At 34.8% G+C, this 16,471-nt stretch overlaps 2 protein-coding genes across 2 annotated transcripts in view; one reads left to right on the top strand and one right to left on the bottom strand.

The window, feature by feature from the left end:
• Positions 1-4,765: 4,765 nt before the first annotated feature.
• LOC123665051 (myosin regulatory light chain 2) lies at positions 4,766-7,335 on the bottom strand. Its single transcript, XM_045599404.1, has 3 exons — positions 7,227-7,335; positions 5,900-6,085; positions 4,766-5,481 (listed from the first exon to the last, which is right to left on the bottom strand). The coding sequence occupies exons 1-3, from the start codon at positions 7,227-7,229 to the stop codon at positions 5,062-5,064; spliced, it is 609 nt and encodes a 202-aa protein (XP_045455360.1). The 5' UTR covers positions 7,230-7,335; the 3' UTR covers positions 4,766-5,061.
• A 6,398-nt stretch (positions 7,336-13,733) lies between these two features.
• LOC123665140 overlaps positions 13,734-16,471 on the top strand; it is a 36,184-nt gene continuing 33,446 nt past the window's right edge. Inside the window, exons 1-2 of the mRNA XM_045599486.1 lie at positions 13,734-13,755; positions 14,475-15,575. Coding sequence (XP_045455442.1) covers positions 13,734-13,755; positions 14,475-15,575 — 1,123 coding nt within the window. The remainder of the gene's footprint in view (positions 13,756-14,474; positions 15,576-16,471) is intronic.

The raw sequence follows: 16,471 nt of genomic DNA, 5'->3' as shown, positions 1-16,471 counted from the left end.
AAAGCCCCTTCAAATATTATAATGAAACAACATTTTCGGATTTTATCGCGGTTCATTAAGTTTTTTAGATACCCGACGTTTTTTTGTCAAAAGCCCCTTCAAATATTATAATGAAACAACATTTTCGGATTTTATCGCGGTTCATTAAGTTTTTTAGATACCCGACGTTTTTTTGTCAAAAGCCCCTTCAAATATTATAATGAAACAACATTTTCGGATTTTATCGCGGTTCATTAAGTTTTTTAGATACCCGACGTTTTTTTGTCAAAAGCCCCTTCAAATATTATAATGAAACAACATTTTCGGATTTTATCGCGGTTCATTAAGTTTTTTAGATACCCGACGTTTTTTTGTCAAAAGCCCCTTCAAATATTATAATGAAACAACATTTTCGGATTTTATCGCGGTTCATTAAGTTTTTTAGATACCCGACGTTTTTTTGTCAAAAGCCCCTTCAAATATTATAATGAAACAACATTTTCGGATTTTATCGCGGTTCATTAAGTTTTTTAGATACCCGACGTTTTTTTGTCAAAAGCCCCTTCAAATATTATAATGAAACAACATTTTCGGATTTTATCGCGGTTCATTAAGTTTTTTAGATACCCGACGTTTTTTTGTCAAAAGCCCCTTCAAATATTATAATGAAACAACATTTTCGGATTTTATCGCGGTTCATTAAGTTTTTTAGATACCCGACGTTTTTTTGTCAAAAGCCCCTTCAAATATTATAATGAAACAACATTTTCGGATTTTATCGCGGTTCATTAAGTTTTTTAGATACCCGACGTTTTTTTGTCAAAAGCCCCTTCAAATATTATAATGAAACAACATTTTCGGATTTTATCGCGGTTTATTAAGTTTTTTAGATACCCGATATAATACTCGTTTCGGATACTTTACATCAACCATGGTCACGGGAGGACTCGTCTCGGGAGGAAATAAATATTACTTACGTAACCACTATCTAACCTACCCCCGGCCCCCACGTCATCGAAAATAAGCAAAACAAATACCGCCCCCCTCGGTGTTTCTGTAATACTTGAATGACCCCTTAATCCTTATCTTGCGTATGTACTGGATCATTTTCATTAATCACATTAGTCCTTAAAATACGTCACGCGAAATAGTACTGTTTTTGATCTTCCGTCCTTTGTTACACCAAGTCTTCACAACAGCTCGAAACTCCCCTCATTAATAAGAATAATATACTACACTGACACAGTCAAACAACGTCTTTTCATGGTACACCACTAAAAGTTTCTCCTCAAATGAAGGCGAAGAACGGGAGCTTAATCTATTATACTATTTTTTATTACAATTTTTAAATTTTGTTACTTTTAGTAGAAGAAAAATTTACACATAAGCCAACTTTAACATCCCATTTGGTTTTACCATGAAAAGTCTAATTCGACATTAAATTTTAAAATCAATAAACAAGCTCACCCATCTCCCCGTTCACCAGAACAGAGATCCATCATGTCCATAGCGACGAGACGTATATTATGTGTCTGTTTCAATTGCGACCCCAGATGTATGGTGAAACTTTCCTCTAGACGTGGTGTTAGCGGCGCCAGCGGCGGCTCCGGTGGTAAAGAGCAGAGGGGAGATGTGCTGGAATTGTACTGCTGACTGTATAACTGGTCAATGGTAACGAATTTTCATAAAGAAAAGGAATATTTGCCAATGTTAATATTTTGAATTTTTCTCTATTATATATATTCGATATCTGTTCTAATAAATGTTTACCTTGGAGTAATCCTCTCATCACTCTGATACTCATTAATGGCACTCATAATCCAGGCTCTGTGTGTTGCTCGTTGTGTGTGTCTCAATGCATCCAATTGGGAGTCCCAACGTCCGGTGGCCAGGCTTTGCTCTTCAAAGTGCTGGGCTGCTAGTGCATTGATCTCCTCTTCAGTTGTAGATACATTCAGAAGTCTCATTTTCTCTTCCATTTCCTCTGTTTGTCTAAAAATTATTCATATGAAATTTAACATCAAAGAAGTAAACAAAAATAAAATAATTCCATTTATATATTTAAGATAGGCCTAATTTTATCGTTATAATTAATTGTCTGGAAAAATCACTCTTCTAGCTGCTAAAATCACAATTTACATCTTTTATTGTATAATTACTATATTTGGTTATACTTGGTGTAAAATACAGAATACCATAATTTTCTTAATATTTATGTATTTCTAATATTTGTATGTACATAATAATTTGTGGAGTAGATAGTTATTTTTTTTTTATAGATAAAAAAATAGTGTCTCTAAAAAGTTTTAAAATGAAATCAAAACATACTTCTGTGTAAGTTTCTGAATATCTTCATCACGATTCTTCATCATATCCATCACAGTCTTAGCATAAGAACTTTCCACCTGCATTATATTTTCCAAAGCTGGCGAGTGCACCAGCTTGTGGTATGCTGCAGCGAACACTTCCTCATCTGAGGAACCTTTCTGCTCAGCAAAATCCACAACATTCTCTTTAAATTGTTTCTCCCAGTTTTTGATAATACTGTCTACATTTAGTTCACTGTTTTTAAATTGGTCAATTAATTTAGCGTCTCGTTCATTGTGGAAGTTTTTCGTTTCTTCTGATACAAACTGTGCTAGTTTTTCATTGAGTTCTAGAATATATATAAAAAAATAGCTATTTTAGAAATCCCAAAAATTTGTGTCATTTAGAAAATAAAAATTCATTAGTTGTTTTTGTGTAGTTCAATGATAAGCTTATTATAGTCTATAATGCATGTAATAATGTAATTATTTATTACAAACAACCAAGATATCCATTTTTAAAACATCATAAAATATATTATTTATAATGTAAATTTGTTGTTACTCTCTTACTACTATTTATTTCTTATTATTATTTTTAACTTTTTAATAAATAACATTTCTTTAAGTACCTATACTAATAAATTTTTAGAAAATATTGGATGATAGCCTGTATTATTAAGAGTCTGTTTAATAATTCAATATAATTAAATTGCTCACTTACCATCCTCCAAATACACCGGTATGTGAAACATTTTTATAACTCTCTGTACGAGCTCTCGCGTCGAACCATCGTAAGGTATTTGAACGGGAACCTCTAGCTTGTAAAGCAATTCCTCGTTGGTACATGTTGGAAAAGAGAATTCAAAAGTTTTCGATGTATTTTGTATTGTTTCCGCAGTCATTTCGCCAACAATACCAACTCCTACTTTTGCATGACAGATACGTCAGATTGACAAGTTGTCATGTTCTTAACAGCTGTTTGTTGAAATACTACATCTATCTTTCATAAAATTTTATATACGCACACCTACCATTTTTAATTTATTTCTATTTATTATTCTTCAGAATGTTTATTTGGAACTTGAGTTTAAGAGAGAGAACAACGGAAAAAAAATCTTTGAAACCTATTCATTGCGCTTCAGTCTGTAATATACCACCGCTGGGCATAGGCCTCTTCCCCATGTAGAAGAAGAATCAGAGCATAATCCACCACGCTGCTCCAATGCGAGTTGGCTGATACATTCCCTACGTACTATAGTAGCGATCGTTATCAGGTGTACACGATAACAACTGGGACTGACAGCTTTACGTGCCCTTGTCGCATTATTAAATTAAATGTATTTAATTAAGAAGACGCGTTGGCGCAACGGTCATAGCACTGGTTTGTGGCTGTTCCGCTGGTGGTTGCGGGTTCAATCCCCGCACATGACAAATATTAATTGGCAATACAGATGTTTGCCATAGGTCATTATTTTATATATAACTAGGTCGGCAAATAAGCGTACGGCTCACCTTATGGTAAACGATTACCGTAGCTTATACCAATCCACTTTTTTTAACCAAATTAATTCGTAAACTCATTGCAAGCACAATGATCATTTTCATTAACTGACTTAAAAAAAGGAAGAGGTTCTCAACTCTGATGTTTTTTATATGCATTACATTGGAGACGCAATTTTGTATTACTTTTTTTGTCAATTGAAAAAATCGTAGTGAACTGTTACCAGTTGTTCTGTAACTGTTCCAGTAACTGTAACCACTGCAGAACGGCGTCGTTGAAATTAGTACATAATGCACGCGCAAATTTATGTTTTTATTTTTAACTGAGGTAGGGCACAGCAGGAAATTCCTGCTCAAAATATGGAGCAGCCCGACTGGAGTAGTACCTCGACCTTACAGAAGATCACATCAAAATAATACTGTTTTCAAGCAGTATTGTGTTCCTGTTGGTGAGTAAGGTGACCAGAGCTCCTGGGGGGATTGGGGATTGGGTCGGCAACGCACTTGCGATGGTCTGGTGTTGCAGACGTCTATAAGCTACGGTAATCGCTTACCGTCAGGTGAGCCGTACGCTTGTTTGCCGACCTAGTGACATTAAAAAAAATATATTTTTTAATGTAAACTGAAGAGTTTTCTCGTTTGAATGACAACACGATCAACAAGATATGTCTTTCTTGAGCGGTGCAAAGAATGGTAAATGTGTTAGCATTGAATATATTGTTAAACCAGATACTGAGGCTAGATCGGGTACGATTCCTATAAATAGCGTTTGTCTTGTGCTACTTTACATTAACAAATGTCTGCGTATTTCGTCTCGTGACGACATAAAAGTAGAACACTATTTTTAGGTTTGTATTCTAAGCATTTATTTTTCCCAAAATATGTATTATAAGTTCGATGTAGTACGTTTGTGATGGTGTGTAATGAGAAGTCCAGGTTACTTAGTACATGGTCTCGAGACCTTATTTTACTCAGACTTGATTTAAATCTTTATTTCAACAGAAAAATATGAATACATAGTATTCCTTACATATCCCTCGGCTTCTGCCGTTTGACTCAACAAACACCCGAACTAGGGACAGTTGTACACGTTCTTGGTATAGTAAAACTATATTTTCATTATATATAAATTAAAAAAATGGAAACAATAAATTACATAGAGATTTTAAATAAAAAATTGTTCGGTTCTCATCGTGTTTAATACGATGTGATGAACCGCGTGGGCCGGGTGGTAGCCACCTCCATGTTCTGCTCCTTAGGTGTTCTGCTGCAGTTACGCAGCCTCACCGCCCTCCTCTTCTTCGGCGCTGGCGGTCAGCATGGTGATCAGCTTGTTGGTGTCGATGAAACCTTTGTCGTCGATGTCCATCTGGTCGTAAGCCTCGTCGACTTCGTCGGCGGAGAACTTGTCGCCCCAGGTCATGAGGGCGTGCCTCAATCTCTCGGAGTCGATCTTGCCGTCGTTGTCGAAGGTCTTGAAGGCGTTGATGACAACATCATCGTCGTCGGAGCCACCGGACATGCGGCCCGCGAACAGTGTGAGGAGCTGAGTGAAGTTGATGGGGCCAGAGGCCTCACCGACCATCTCGTCGAGTTCCTTCTCGGTGGCGAGCCTGCCGAGGGAGTCGAAGGTGGCGCGAAGGTCGTTCTTACCGATGATACCGTCCTTGTCATGGTCCATTAGCTGGAAGGCCTAGAAACCATAATTTAAACAGTTAATCTTTTTTGTTTTTTGAGTAACTTTGTTATTTGAGTAACTTTTGTTTGTTTTAGATTTCATTTTAATTGGGAATTCATTAGCTAACACGAAATTCGTTTGACGAGTACAGTATTGAACAATACAGAATGATTACGGCATGCCGCAGATAGCTACAATGCTGCATCTCATGTTTATAAAACAAGAGTCTACGCACGAGCTAAACAAATAGATAATAGGTTTATATAACACTGTGGCCTAAATAGTGCTGGTATTCTAGGAATATCAGTAAGTTGAAGGAATCAATTTTTTGTGCTAAACAAAATATTAAATAACCATATAAAATGTTAGACAAACAATTCTTTGCTGTATGTATTGTATTAAGATGAATGTACAGAAAGTAGGGGATGTTTACCTCCTTGAATTCGGCGACCTGCTTCTGGGAGAACATGGAGAAGACATTGGAGCCAGTGCGCTTGGCCTTGCGGCTGCCACGCGAAGACTGCCTCTCACCGCCAGCGGCGGGCGCCGGGGCCGGGGCCTCTTCAGCTGGCGCGTCTTCTTTCGCCTTCTTCTTCTTGATCTTCTTTTCTTTGTCCGCCTGATGAACAAGTAGATGTTTAGGATAATGTTTGATTTTTAGTTGGTTTATTTTGTACTGCTTTAATATAAAAGGTGCGAATCCAAAGTTAAGTTGAAGGTATACCAATTAGACGGAAAGTATGTGGCATCACATTCTTGTTACGTATATGGTACAAAGCAATGTATCTCGTGGCAATATTCGTTCTTGAAATTAAATCAAGTAGTAGAATTTTCGAAATCATTTCCAAAGATTACAATGGAATAATTTTATAAAGATTATATATATATTATAGATTGATTTGGCACCAGTTTCTTAAATTCCGTTATTATCTCTGCCAGTAATCGATCTGTTATTGAGTTTCATTTCTCTGGTTCCCGATTTGGCGCCACGAGAGGAAGGTCTTATATTTAGATCAATCGAAATCCGTTCAGAAGCGCGTAGCATTGCGTTACGTGGAACTGACAGAAATAGAAATTTGTGCTAGTTTTTGTTACTGATGTAACCATATTCAGATTTGTTGGTAAAGACGTTTTGAAAATTAATACTTTTTTTTTATATATAGACTAGCGCATGACTGCGATCTCACCTGATGGCAAGTGAAGATGCAGCCTAAGATGGTGCGCGATTAGCTACAATTTTTTTTTAAAGTTTGATTTTGGATTTTTCGGACCGTTTATTATAAATCTAATATCAACGTAGTAACTAGCGTGTTTTGTTTTATACACGATTCTAATTGTTTTGAATTGTCTCTGTAAGATATTTTTCTAGTATTTTGAATTTTAGAACTGTGAAAAGAAGAATTATTTTATGTTTATTAACGTGATTAAAATTTATTGTTTTTTTCAAATGAAGAGCGTTAATCTTTAATGATTCTGACTTTTTAATATCTTGTTTATCGATGTTTGCATCCGGTGTAAGGATTCAATGAGGCTTATAAAATTTATTGATTAACTCTATTACATAAGATTTGCGTCGATGCTTCCGTTTCACTTGGAACTTCTTCCAAAGGTTCCATAATGAGCAGTAATATATTTATCTATTGCAAAATCGCTATTTATACGTAAATATCGTTTATCATTTCGACCACCACTCGCACGAACGTTTCGACAATCACCATCACTAATCACTTGGACATCTCGCTTCACTTCACTGGACTTACCATTATGTGTAGTTTGTTGGTTCGACGGAAGAGAGACTGTACCGTTCGGCAGTCCCACCCTGACTCCGAGATATCGTCCCGGGCTCAGCATCCAAGAGTCTCCCCCCTTCTCCTCACCTCCCGGATTCGATTCCTGCGCACGATCCCATATATAGTTCGCAATAATATCTGTACCGGGAACGCATCATAACGCTTTTGTACGCTCGGTTGTTCGGCTGTGCTCGAAGATTTAAAAATAATATCAGCTACCAGCCTCGGATTATTGGTTTTACTGTGTTTTATTTTAGGCGATATTTCAACTACTTTTTCATCTTTTAGTATTCACTAATATGTAGGACGTTCTAAATTCGATTGCTTTTTCATGTAGTAGCTTAGCGACATTTTAATTATTTTAACCGACTTCCAAAAAAGGAGGAGTTCTCAATTCTATTGTATTTTTTTTATATGTTACTTCAGAACTTTTGACTGGGTGGACCGATTTCGATAATTTTTTTTAATCAAAAAGTTGTATGTGTCATTTGGTCCCATTTAAATTTATTTGAGATCTAACAACAACTTTTCGAGTTATGTCTAATAATGCGTTTTTACTTGACTATTTTTTCGTCGACCTACGTTGTATTATACCGCATAAATTTTTACTGGATGTACCGATTTTGATGCTTTTAATTTAATCGAAAGCTGATGTCTATCATGTAGTCACATTTAAATTTCATCGAGATCTGATTACAACTTTTTGAGTAATATTTGATAACACGTATTTACTTGACTATTTTTTCGTCTACCTACGTTGTATTACTAGTCGATGTAATTGAAGTCGGCTTTTTTTCGTTTGCGAGCAAACACAATTATTGACCGATCGAAGTTGCTTGTAAAAGTATTCTTGTTCATTTTCATTAGGAACTAATTTTTTTCTAAATACATATTATGGCTAATTTGTATTTTTCAATATTTTTTTTAAATTTATTTTTTTAATTTTTAATATTCGTGAAATTTCGAATAAGGTACATAGGACACGAAATAACAAAAAAGTTGCTCTAAGATCAAAAACTGAAAGTGTGTTCTTGTTTGTATTTCCCGCACTTACATTACGAAGTCAGGGTTGGCTAGTTTTAGTAGAATCTAGTATTATGCAGGTTTTAAAAGACTTTTTTTGACTTTAAACTTAACAACTTTTTGAGTAATATTTGATAACACGTATAGTTTTATAAGTTAGTGTATAGTATTTGTATATAGGTACATTTACTGATTTTGTTTATTTTGAATGATACACCTGTCTGTGAAGGTTTTATAACCATACTAGCTGACTCGGCAAACGTTGTCTTGCCGCTAAATGGTATTTAAAAATGGTGGTAGGAGGGTGAAAATTTAGGGTTGTATGTATTTTTAAACGCCAAATCATAATAAAATAAAAAATAAATAATTAATCTGAAGATAAAAAAAATATTTGGGGTGGACTACCCTTTACATTTAGGGGGACGAAAAATAGATGTTGTTCGATTCTCAGACCCACCCAATATGCACACAAAATTTCATGAGAATCGGTCAAGCCTTTTTAAATAAATAAATAAATATCTACACAATACACACACGGTCGTCTGTTCCTAATGTAAGCAACTTAATGCCTGTGTTATAGGTTACAGCCGACTGGTATATAGCTACATATTTTTTTTTCGATAAACATACTTATAAATAATACATATATAAATATATAAATAAATATTTATATTACACCCAGACTCGGGGTGGGAATCGAACCCACAACCCTCGGAGCAGAAAGCAGGGTCACTACAAACTGCGCCAACGGGCTAGTTTGGAAGAGTTTAACTACAAACACCGCGACACGAGAATTTTATATATTAGATCATACTTAGTACTGGTTTTGGCGAAATATAATATAGTGATGTAAGTTTTAAGCCTGTGATTTAACACGTAATTTAAAAAAAACATGAATAAGAAAAGTAGGTAAAGGGTAAGGGTGCAGATACAGTTATAAAATTGGAGCGTCTGTAATATTAAAATAACCGCTTTTTATTAAATGCATATGGATGTATACACGCTACATGTACCAAAATAATATTTTTTACAAATTTTATCTGTCTGTCTGTCTGTCTGTTTGTTCCGGCTAATGTCTGTAACGGCTGGGCTGATTTTGACGGGACTTTCACTGGCAGATAGCTGATGTAAATAAGGAGTAACTTAGGCTACTTTTATCTAAAAAAATTATTTATTTTAAAATTCTGCGAACTGAACAGTAAATTTTTAATTAAATTCCACGCTGACGAAGCTGCAGACACAGCTGGTTTATCTTAAATTGTCATCGGCGGTATTGTCGTTTATTATGGTTATAAGCACTCGTAATAACTTATTATTCTTAATTAATGTTTAAAGATATCTTACGACGATTAAAGGATGCGAATGATTTGTATCTTTTCATAAATGTTTATCAAGATCATTTACAGATCATTACAATTTTTAATGATTTTTAAATGATCATGGATCATAATTAATTCAAAGTTGTAAAAAATGCCTGTAAATACTCAACATATATACGAGAAATTTAATTGCACGCTTTTTCAGCAATAGTAATTGTCAGATCAGTCTATTTCACAAAGTTGACGCTAAAAGTTTCTCATGTAATTGAATTTGTTGTAATACTTTATGAGAAAAAAGTTTTTATAATAATATAACCATAAAAAAGTGTTAAAAATTCAGGCAGTACCGGTTCGCTACACGTTTTCCGTGTTTTATTACATACTGACCTCTAATTTTTTTGCTGTGCTGTATTACATGTGTGTGTATAATAAACTACTGCTGTTTTTTTTTATCTTATTATTTTATTTAACTTTTGCAGCGGATTAGATCAAAATGGAATGTCTAGTTTATTCGTATCTCCCGTTTCATTTATCAATCGTAACAATATCTCATGTAACTTTAAATAATTCGTTAATAATTGTGTTTGCTAGCAAACGAAAAAAACGAATTCAATTACATCGACAAGACAACGTAGTAGTAGACGAAAAAAATTAACAAACGCACTAGTCGTTACTGCGATTTTCGAGGGTTTTTCTCGAATTCTCTAGGATCCCATCATCAGATCCTGGTTTCTTTATCATGGTACCACACTTGGGATATCTGCTTTCTAACAAAAAAAAAGAATTACCAAAATTGGTTCATAAACGACGAAGTTATCCCCGAACATACATAAAAAAATATAAGCTCGCTAATAGTAGTGACACTACTTTCTTTTTCTATTAGCTTAAATCTACGTCCCCTTATTTATAGCTTGCAACTCACTTTAGGTTAAGGTTAGTATCTGCCTAGTACCTCAGTTCTGCACAGCTGAGCTGTTTACTTGTGACTTTTAACATGAGGTATAAAGCTTATACGAGGTCGCCGTAACAGCCACGACGGTCATGATTATTTATTTATCTTTATTTATTTTATTTATTCAGAAAAACGTACAGCTATGCGTAATAAATTAAAAATACATTTAAAAACTAAAAGCCATTCAGAAGTTTTTACAATTAATAACTAAAGAGTGCTATATTATTTAAAAGTTTGAGAGTAAAACAACATTAAACTTAGGATGGTTCGAGAACTTAGCTGGATCATTAAACTGCTTAGACATTATTAGCTATCGGAAGAGAAATATTCTGTGGTCACCAATCGTCTAATAGAGTAAGGTTTAATGAGAAAAACATCAATATCACCGTGATCGCGTAAAAAGTCATTAAATCGTGTAGTAGATCTGCAAATAAAGGAATTTCGACGATAATTACTATTATAAGGTGGAATATAGAATGGGGCAAAAATTACGAAAGAACCTAGTGGGTACATTAAATTTAATTCTGTTATGTAAGTCTGGGTTATTATAATATTGTTGATAATTTTATTTAAATATACTAAATCAGAAACATTTCGACGAAATCTCAGAGGAAGAAAATGGTATTTTTTACATCTGCTTTCATAGTCAACTAAATTATCACCACATTTATACTGCAAGTATCTTGAAAACCGTTTCTGGATACATTCGATTCTATTTACACACGTATCTACTATATTTCTTATTTAATATACTATCATCTTATGTTAATTATCTATACCTTATATTTAGTTATGTACACTATAATAATCTAAAAAATGTTAGAAGTGGAATGAAAGCTGAGTGTCCTCTGCGCCTGATTCGCCAATAGCGTTATTAGTCGAAATGTGAATCTTTATGATACAAATCTAAAAAATTGATTTAGATTATTCCTTGAAGAGGAGTTTAGTGACACACGTACATAAGAGATATATCACTACATAGTATAAAACAAAGCCGCTTCCCGCTGTCTGTATGCTTAGATCTTTAAATGTACGCAACGGATTTTGATGCGGTTTTCTTTCAATCATTCAATCAATCATTACAGCCTATACAGTCCACTGCTGGACATAGGCCTCCACAAGTTTACGCCAAAAATAACGTGAACTCATGTGTTTTGCCTATAGTCACCACGGTTTTCTTTCATACACAATATAGTAGAGAAACACTGATAGTTTTAGAGGTTTCTAATGTGATGTTGTAAATAAACACATTTTTTGCGCATATATTATATTTATTTAATATTTTATATTTAGTATCAGCATTGCACCCGTGCGAAGCCGGGGCGGGTCGCTGGTAAATCTATATATGAGTTTATGACATTGTATTGTTTATAACGAATCAATTTATTTTATTTTGATATCAAAATCTTATATAGTTAGCTAATGTCTGAACAAAATATAGTAAAATTGTGTTGGTTCAACTTACAGTTAAATACCATTGTACTTTTGATTTCTACTCAAACGTTTACATGCGGGAATTTTTTTTTAAAGAGTTTTGGCGCTAATGTCATAAATTAAAAGCTACATAAAATCAATTTAAAAACGGTTCCGCAGATTTATTACGCATATCAATGGAAGTTTTGTTAGTAATAAACGTTGAGATTGAGATATTTTTAGATACCTAGGTACTTGTATGAGAACACTGAGAAAAGTATATTTGTACGTTTTAAACATAAAATTTTACTATGTTTGTTCTTGCAATGAAGTTGAGTTTAGTCAAGAAACTATGCATAAAAAAGCACTTTTTTCTCTAAAGAGTAATTGCGGAGTTTTTTTGCCGGCTTTTTTTGCAGAATCTTCTTTCCAGATCGATGGTAACTTAATTTTAAACTGTAATTTTTAATTATAATTAATTGAAATAAATAATTTACTTTGTAAAATGGCGATTCGAAATTGCTTTAACGCTACTTGAATTAAATAATATTTAATTTTGATTTATTTAATTATTTTTTTGATTGAGAAATAAGTCTAATATATTATGACCAAATAAAAAGCAACTTCTTCCGAAGGTAACGTAATAAGTAGTTCATAAACCTGTCAGCAAGGAATTTTCCAATATATTGTATGTAATTATCACTAAACAATTACCGGCTAAATGAACAATTTAGGTCTAAGCGCTGACGGATGCCATTGGCTATTCAGGGCGATCCGCGGGGCGGTTTGAGCTATTTCAGTCCCGGCTTAGTTAGTCATACGTCAGGAATAACCTCATTGTAATCCACACCGATCACACAGGTATTGTAGAACAACAGTGCCACACGCAATAAATACATAAAAAATAGTATTAAATAACATTTTATTGAGGTAGGTACAGCAGGTTATATCCTACCCATAATTTCTAACCTTACAGAAGATCACAGCTAATTATCCCCAAGTGGTGTTGTGTTTTTATGGTGAGTAAGGTGGTCAGAGCTCCTTGGGGAGGGTTGGTATTAGGGTCGACGCGCTTTCGTTGCTTTTGGTGTTGCAGGCGTCTCAAGGTTACGGTATCCGCTAACCATCAGTTGGGCCGTACGCTTGTTTACCGACATAGCCGTGTAATAAAAAATACGAGAGCGATAGGTTTACAGTTTTTTTACAACTAACCAAAAATTATTGCAACACGAATAGAATGCAATAAATTTAGGTACATCGATTCTCTACTTATTATCACGTTATAAATCAGGGTACATTACAAACTCTGCCGATAAATCTTTGATAGCCTAACTGGATCACTAGATACAGATAGTGCTAGATAAATTACAGCTTTAGTTTAACATTTATTTTGCGAATAAATCTTTAACTAAGTTTGATTGTGACAAAGAAATCAGAAAGTTTTATATGTTGGATACGGTTATACGTCACATAACTGTCTGATGTATCAAACTTCAATTGTAAGGTTAATGATTTATAATTAAGCAGTTTGGCGGTAGTTGCAGATGTTGAGTAAATCGAGTCGTAAATTTAACGTTTCAAATTTATTTGAATTGAATAAATGATATAGTTATAATAACACAGGTTTAATGATGTGTTTCACAACTGTAATCATAAAAAAAACTTTAATTTCTTAAGAACGGCAGTATGGTGCAATAAATAAATAATGAATTTCCAATATTTCGGTACTGTTTTAAGCGTTGTAGTCACGTCATAAATCTGATTTCTTCGATGACAAATTTGAACCTCTCAGGTAAAAATATTTTTAGCACGTAATAACTTTTCATGATAAACAAATAATAATAACAATAAACCCCTCACACCCAACATTAGCTCCTGTGTCGGGGCCCGGGGGTCCGGAATAGGGTTGCCAGATTCAAGTGTGTCAGTTCCGGGACAATTCGAAGATCAAGAATTCGGTCGGTTGGAAAATATACGAAAACCGATAATATTTTTGTCAATCGCTAGAAAACTAGTAGTATTCGAAATCCGGGACAGTCAACTATAATTCCTACACGGGATAAGACACGTAATTCTGGGACAATCCCGGATTTTCCGGCCATCTAGCAATCCTAGTCCGGAAACACACAATATACATGCACAAACATCCAGACCACTACAAACATCTGTATGGTCAATACAAATGTTTTCCATGTGCGGGGATTGAACCCGCAACCACCAGCGCAACAGCCACAAACCAGTGCTGTGACCGTTGGCCCACGCAACGTCAAAACCAAAACACGTCTTTTAATAATAATCATAATTCATGCAACACTTGAAGAGGAAGAGAGAAGAAATATATTATAAATAGAAAAATATTAATAATAAAATATATTTGCTCCAACATACAAAACCCTAGAACCATTTGGAAACACATTAAAGAAAATGTAAACTTTAAAAATACTGATGTGCCCCTTCCTATAAATTTGCGTGATGCGGAGAAGTTAAATAAACATTTTATGAACGTTCCAGGTGATAATGTAGTAGATTCATCATATATAGACTACTATCTTAAAAACAAATATGATTCGTCAAGGACTTTTAGTTTGCATGTTGTGACGGAGGGAGAGGTCGCCACCATTGTTCGGGAATTGCGTTCTAACGCCGTCGGCGTGGATGGCATTTCACTGGATATGCTACTTTTATCTATTCCGTACACACTAAACTCTTTTACCAACTTAGTAAATAGAAGCATCTTATCTTCAACTTTCCCCGAGATGTGGCGTGATGCTGTGGTGCGTCCTATTCCTAAAACTTCCCACCCTTCGGAATTTAAAGATCTACGTCCAATAAGCATATTGTCGTGTCCCTCAAAAATCTTGGAAAAAATTGTCTGCAAGCAACTCACTGAATACGTAGAAAGTGGAAGCATCCTATCCGTAATGCAGTCTGGTTTTAGGAAGCACCACAGCACTACGACCGCTCTTGTGAGTGTGATCGATGACATGCTTCATGCCCAAGATAGCGGAAATGTTACTATTGTTGTATTTCTTGATTTTTCTCGGGCGTTTGATGCTATTAATATTGACTTACTTTTAGCAAAACTCCGATTTTACGGATTGGATGAGTCCACTGTTCTGTGGTTTGCCAGTTATCTACAAGATAGGTACCAAGTTGTAGAAATAAAAACAGAGGAGGGAAATGTGATTTCCTCGCGACGTAGCCCAGTTAAAAGAGGAGTGCCTCAAGGTTCCATACTGGGGCCAATCTTGTTTAGCATTTACTCCGCCGACGTCACTAAGTGCATACAAAATTGTAAATTTCATATTTATGCTGACGACATTCAGATATATTTTTCTTTTCGATCCCATGACGTTGCATCCTCTTTAGGTAAAATTAACGGTGATCTGGATAGGATTTTTGACTGGGCCAAGTCAAATGCTTTGGTTTTGAACCCCAATAAAACGAAGTATATGATAATCGGTACGAGAAAGCAGGTACAGAAAGTCCAGGACTTTGATCCACTGATTGCTGTTAATGGCTGCAAAATCGACAGAGTATCAGAAGCTCGTAATTTGGGGCTTCTGATGGATGAAAATCTGCGATTCGAAAAACATGTTTCAAAGTTAGTACGTAATTGTTTTTTCCGTTTGAAAGTTATGTATCGAATTAGGAAGTCACTGAGTGAAGAACTACGCATTAGACTATGTGAAGTTTTGGTCCTCTCTCAGTTTAACTACGTCGATGCCGTTATAGGTCCAAGGCTATTAGAGCGCACGAAAAGATCGATACAACGGGTTCAGAACGCCTGTGCACGTTATTGTTTTCAGATACCGCGGCGGGATCACGTTACTCCTTTTATAAATCGGGCATCTATATTAAAAATGGAAAGTCGTAGGCAGTTACATCTTGCCACAATGCTGTTTGGCATAATTAAACACGGTGTACCTGTCTATTTATTCGAGAGGTTGGAGTGGGCGAGAGACATTAACACCACACATTTTACACGGTCTACTCGCTGCGCACTGTCTATGCCGGTTCACCGCACGGCAGCATTTAGGGGTTGCTTTAAATACGCAGCAACCAAGTGCTGGAACAACCTCCCTCCTCCTCTGCGGGACCTTTGTACTAAAGCAAGCTTCAAGCGTCAATATAAAAAGTATTTATTGGAGGTACAAAAGAAAGATTAGTTCTTTTTTTCTCTGTAGCTGTGAATTTTTTTTTTCTCTCTTTTCTTTTAAATGTTTATGCGAGTATATGTTTATTTAAGTATCTATCTCATTTCTATAATAAGTATTTTATTCTGGAAGCGTTTTCCTTGTGGTGCCAGTATTTCTATAGAACCTAGTAAATCCTATATGTATTCATTTATAATTATGTGTTTATATAATAAGCAAGTATGTTTATGAGTATATATTTATATTTCAATTTATTCAATATAATTATGTAATAGATCGAATAAACGTATTATGCGGTATACTTTTTTGTGTTGTTCATATCGCGTTTTTTTTCCTTTATTAGTATGTATT

This window comes from Melitaea cinxia, chromosome 23 (assembly GCF_905220565.1).
Source record: "Melitaea cinxia chromosome 23, ilMelCinx1.1, whole genome shotgun sequence".
Taxonomy (NCBI): domain Eukaryota; kingdom Metazoa; phylum Arthropoda; class Insecta; order Lepidoptera; family Nymphalidae; genus Melitaea; species Melitaea cinxia.
Note: the sequence above shows the minus strand (reverse complement) of the source record. Positions and strands in the feature narration are given on the sequence as shown.

Excerpts from the sequence above, each read along its gene's own strand:
- LOC123665051 (XM_045599404.1), bottom strand. Across the intron at positions 5,482-5,899 it reads AGGTCGCCGAATTCAAGGAG|GCCTTCCAGCTAATGGACCA; the intron begins GTAAACATCCCC and ends TATGGTTTCTAG.